At 38.8% G+C, this 5,805-nt stretch overlaps 1 protein-coding gene across 2 annotated transcripts in view; it reads left to right on the top strand.

The window, feature by feature from the left end:
- Positions 1-2,951, top strand: part of xrcc1 (X-ray repair complementing defective repair in Chinese hamster cells 1) — a 22,485-nt gene extending 19,534 nt beyond the window's left edge. For both annotated transcript variants that reach the window (XM_032518576.1, XM_032518577.1), the window contains exons 14-17: positions 597-733; positions 1,047-1,137; positions 1,224-1,299; positions 1,845-2,951. In XM_032518576.1, coding sequence (XP_032374467.1) covers positions 597-733; positions 1,047-1,137; positions 1,224-1,299; positions 1,845-1,952 — 412 coding nt within the window. In that variant the 3' untranslated portion in view covers positions 1,953-2,951. The remainder of the gene's footprint in view (positions 1-596; positions 734-1,046; positions 1,138-1,223; positions 1,300-1,844) is intronic.
- The last annotated feature ends 2,854 nt before the right edge of the window (positions 2,952-5,805 follow it).

The following is a 5,805-nucleotide window of genomic DNA, read 5'->3' on the forward strand; positions in this document are numbered from 1 at the left end:
TTGTTGCCATTTGTAGACCCTGGGCTGTCTACAGAGACTGCGTTTGTTTTACAGAGTGTTCAGGGGACAGGCAGCTCGCGGATAGGGAGGAGATGTTTGCTGTATATGACAAATGTTGTAGGCTAAAAACCCGTGTGACGTTTACTCACAAAAGTCTTAAAAATTTTTTTTGCTTTTACTTAAAGCTACTCAACCCCATAGAGAATTATTATCTAACTTTGCGCTCTCAGTTGTACGGAGCATTTTAGCAGCTTTAAGCTCATTGTTTTGGATTCACGAACTGCAGCTTTACTGTTCTGGCTCACTCTCACTGCTCTAATCTGCAAAACACTCTAAAAGCTCACTGCATGCTAACTGGCTACCATGAAACAGCAGATGTAAGAGACTAGCTGGTGAATGTAGTGGAGCATTTAGCCGTTAAAGAGGCAGATAAATCCCTCAGGAGTTAGTGGAGACTAAAATGAAGCTACAAGGTGAGTGACTTACATTTGTCAGGTGGTCACAGAAAGAGAGAGAGCCTTCTTCTTTTGAGAGGCTGACATGGGAACATGTAGCATTAAAAGATACAACAGGTCCTCTTCCTGTCCTTGTAATAGGGTGGAGAATGAGAGCAGACAGAAGAAAGCAGCAGTAGGAGGAAAAATGATGAAACAGGAGGATCCATATGGGGGTTCAACAGACGAAAACACAGACGCCGAGGCTGAGGAGGATCACCCCATCCCTGAGCTACCAGGTATGTCTCTCTTTATTCTGGTCTCCATGTCTTCCTGTCTCTTTTGTCTGTTCCTTTTCCTATCACAGGAACAAATGTCTTTTCTTACTCGTCCAACATTGCAAACACTGACATAAAGTAATTGGATGGCTTTCTGCCTTTCGGATACTCGACACAAATGTCAAAGAGTCTATTGTTTTCTGTTTTCTTTGTTGTTTTGATCCTTTCTCCCCTTTGTTAAAGTGCACCTATAATTACTGCTCCCACGTATTGTGTAGTCATCAAATGTGCACTCTTCTGCTCATTTCTCTTCCCATTTTCTCATTTCTTTCAGACTACCTGAAAGGAAAGCATTTCTTCCTCTACGGTAAATTCCCTAACAACGAGAGGCGCCTTCTGTTGAGATACATTGTTGCCTTTAATGGGTGAGAGACTTTAATTGGTCATAGGAATAAGCTGTGCATATCTCTGCAGTAAATGTTTGTGTAAAATAGTATCGTCTTTGCCCCAGACTGATTGAGGACTACATGACAGAGAAGGTGCAGTTTGTGGTGACCAGTGAAGGGTGGCACGACTCCTTTGAAGATGTGAGTCGAGTCCTTGCTTCTTTTTTTCACACAAATGATATCTAACACAACCTTAAGAACAATGTGCATGTCTGTTAATGTGCGTTTGATCATTTAATTTTTCCTTCCACAAACAATATTTTGTCAAAGTAATTACTGCAAGAAATGTAATGCTCAAATTATACAAACTTCACAGCTGAAACAATTTAAGCAGCTACTGCTTAAAAGAAAATTGAAGAAGCCCCTTACTTACTGAATAAGCAGTCGTTTTGCAAGGTATAATCAAATAAAAGCCTTTAGGCAATTTAGGATTATTTTAGCCTGCCCAGCGTAAATACAGCAGTGTTGGGACCAAGTGGCTTTTTAATCTGTTGGGAATTGTGGGTCAGAATTGGTTTTCAGCCATTTGAGGGCCTTGTTAGCATCTGAATTTGCAGTTTTACTTATACAATCAGAACTTTCTTTCAGTTTTTCAAAGGCTGTATACCTCTTCCCATCTGTGCATTTGTAATGCAACAAGAACACTTCATGACCTCTCCTTCCTTTCGCTATCACTTTCATCACAGGCGCTGATGGAGAACGGCAATCTGAACTTTGTCAAACCTGCATGGATTTATGCAATCAATGAACGACAAAAGATACTGCCCTACCAACCCTACTCGGTTGTCCCCTGAACAATACACCCTATGAACACACAAAGGTGTGCACAGACACACTAACATCTCATACCCTGACCGATAGGAAAAATGTTTTTTTTCTCCTCCCTTTTCAGATTCACAGCTTCACTTACATTAAAGCAATAAACCGATTATATTTCGTTAAGACCTTTAAAATGATTTTATACTTGCTATTTGTGAAGTGTTTTCAGTCCCGTCAGGTGTTTTCAACAGAGATGTTTTCACCTTTCAGCCAAAATGAGGAAAGAAAATGTGTTTTTAAGTGGAGTCTATTTAGGTGAATGTTAGGATTAGGTTTAGTTTAATATTATCCTTTTTTATTTAAAGGTTGTTAGTTCTAGCTTGGCCAGAAAGAAACCTCTTCATGATCAGTCATATTATGAACTAAGCACACTCTGTGATTCAGGTCTTGTTTAAATTCCTTGCAGTTTGCTGGTGTTCACCTCGGCTACCCTTAGGCCCTGTCTGGAAATGAGTTATCACCCCGTCCTGAGTGCCAGTGGCACTGATAAGGCTCTGACTTATGTAAGCAGACAGACTATTATGAGACCAGCCCAAAGTCAGGTGAAAAATGTAATTTATTTAAGGCTGCAGTCACCAACTGCAAAAAATCCAGACAACTAAATTCGACAAATCAAAAATGAATGCTGAAAGACTTTGTCTTTCTCCTTTTTATTTTAGGAAATGCCCCGAGTGGGAAAAGTGTTGGATTTCTGTGTGTTTAAGTTTAATAAATCTGAGTTTGGGGATTTGTTTTATTCATGTTTATTGAATTAATATTGCAAGAGATGCACTTGCTCGACAGATTTGAGGATGTAAAATGGACAGTAGTTTGTGTCACTCAAGATTACCAAAATGCTTCTTAAGACGAAGAGTTGTCGGGCTTACAGTACTGTCTGCTTTCTTGTCCGAAGCAGCTTGTTCAAGTTCCTATCTTTAATTTTTTTTCTCATACTACTCAATAATTTTGCCTAAATAAAAAATAGTTTTTTTTAATTAAAGGTATTGTTCTCATTTGTATTAATCAAACTGTCCTTGCACTTAGCTGCTCTCATCCCTTCCTGTGCCGTCCTGTTTGTGTTTGCAGCACTCCCTTCCTTTTCACTCCTCCTCTCATCTCGAGCCCCTTTCTACTCACTAATTTACTTCTCGCCCTGTTTTTTGCCCGAAGCCACCAGGTCTTCTGCTCTTCAGTCAAGGGGATTAAAATGCTGGAATGTGGACGTGAGACAGGGAGAAGTGGAGAGGTGGTTACAGGGAGAGAGGCTGCAGGAAAGATAGAGAGGTTTGGATGCAGGATCAGCCTATTTTATTGTCTTCTTCTTGTATATAATACTATAACTTATATTTTTATGTATTTAGTTATAGTGTTGTTTTAATAGTATATCATATTCTTATTTTAACTTTTATATTCATGTTCTTGACTGTTGCGGTGCTTTTCTTTATTTGTTATTGCCCTATTATATGTTTTATTGTACACACCAAACAACAGGGCAAATATTTACTTGGTAACTCTGATTCTGAAGGCAAATTCACATGCCCAGAGCAAGTGTGAGGCATGTTAGTACCACTTACTGTGACCTTGTACCAGGCACTGATTTGCTTTTCATAATATGGAAAGAGAGAGAGAGCACACGGTCAAATCCATTCAGGTCTGGAAGCAGGGAAATTTACAGCAGCTAGCGGCATCATCCTGATCAATGTCATACTTCATTGAAATGCCCATCAGTTGTCAAGATGGCAGAAAGGGTGGGCTGCTTTCAAATTGTCCCATATGACAAGTCGGCTTTGTTCAAATGGCACACTTTCCATCTTATTGCTGTCACCTTGATCTCTTCTAGTCAGGTTTATTCTGTGCTCTTTGCATTTTTATGTCTCTTGTGAATCTTGGCAGTAACCTTGGCTGGCTGTTAAGATAGCCTAACATTGTTTAGTCATGTTTTCCCTTTCTTCTTTCTATGTTCTTCTGACAGTACAGACTTGGAGGGGATGAATACTTATGCAAAAATTTAATTTTTTTAGATATGTTTTCACTTTGACCATCAAAGGCCTTTAAGTCTACTTTAATTAAATGTTGTGAAAGGAACAGCAGCCTAGGGTATACTACGTTTAATAGGCACTGTACATACAAGTTTCTCTCATATCTGTTAGTCATAAGTGAGCCAAGAAATAGTTTTCTCCTCACCTAACATTTAAATGCAGGTACCGTGTGATGTCAAAAAGAAAAAGTAAAAGGTTATTAACACAGAATTTTCATTCCAGTGTAGTGTTGATGAACTCCAAATGGCATAACATCTGTGGAGCTTTTGTCTTTTAGATTTTAACATTAAAGGTAATCCATAACAGTAAATGGAAAAACTGACAACACATCGTGAAATTGCATTAGGCATTAATATCTGTCAGGGGTTTTACATTTTGAAGATGTTCTGCTTTTTGCTTCATATTAAAGTTAAAGAAAATGATTTAAATGTTTGTAATAAAACAGATCTTAATAAATATACTGTGTGTCCATAAAGGGGTAGTTTTATCATTAAAGCTGGATTCATTTTGAGTAGGCCTGACTAATACACTTTTTAACTAGCAGTTAATTTGAAATGTAGGATACCAATTAGGCCTGCAGGTTTCTGGGGAAAAATACAAATCACGATTTTTTTTTGTTGCTTAGAATTGATATCACAATTCTCTGCCACAATTTTTTTGACCATAACAAAACAAATTGGCAGTAGCCTACCAAACCAAAGTTATTATAGATTTACATTTTTCATTAGTTTTTGTTTTGATTTCGTTTTGACTTTTTGCTTTCAAATTCAGTTAGGTTTTAATTAGTTTTTAAAGCGGGTTTGCTAGTTTAGTTTTTGAAAATGCTTAGTTTTTATTAGTTTTAGTTTTGTAATATGTAATTCAACAATAACACCAGTACAAACAATGTAAATATGATGAGCACAGATATGTAAACCGTTAACACAAGACGCCGCAGTAAGGTCAGAATGGGAAAAACCCAAACAGCCAACAGACTAAAGACGACAGACATCAGCCGGTGTTTTGAACTTTTGTTCGAGTAAAGTGGTGAACTTTTTGAAATCAAACGACTCACAGTTGTGTAGATATCCCAGTAACTATCCACATAGTAACCCATGTTCCCTACCGCTTTTGGTGTTCCTGCATATTTACTAACCAGGTATTGGGTCGCCGGTGACAGCACGCCTGTAGTGTTCTCTGTCATGCCACTGGCTTACGTATCCCTACATCCATACCCGTAACGTTACTGGGGTTAGCTTCTGTTACAGGGAAAGGGAGCTTGGTGTTGTCCTTTACCTTGTTATGTTAAGCTAGGTTAGCCTCCTTGGGTTCGTTTCTCAAATGTAGGCTACTTTCAAATGCGTGGGATGTTTTTGTGTAATAAACTGTCCACATATTTTCCCATCTTACACTGCAAGGCACTTGCTTTTATCTGACAGTCATAATCAAATAGGACTGCCGCTTTCTTACGACTTTCGGTACCGCTGTTATACCCCTACTGGTTTCCACACCAACTCGTTTTCCTATGTTGTGTTCACCTAACAGCTGCCGTTGTGGCCTAACTCTGTCACCAGATTTGTCACACAATCACAAACATATTCCTGGTGATTTTCAAATCGTTTCCCAAATCTACTGCCGCAAGAATGTTTAAGTAAGCACCGCATCACAGCCACCTCAAGCTGGTTTCGATCTTGTGGCAAAAATATATAGATAACACCCAAGCCCGCTGCTATATATAAAATATGTATCAGTCATAATGTGCCGCGTATAGTTGGCTGTGCTAAAGTAGTAGCACTCAATGTGGTCGGTTAGCCAGAGTGGCTAGGATGGT

Source organism: Etheostoma spectabile, chromosome 6 (genome assembly GCF_008692095.1).
Source record: "Etheostoma spectabile isolate EspeVRDwgs_2016 chromosome 6, UIUC_Espe_1.0, whole genome shotgun sequence".
NCBI lineage: Eukaryota > Metazoa > Chordata > Actinopteri > Perciformes > Percidae > Etheostoma > Etheostoma spectabile.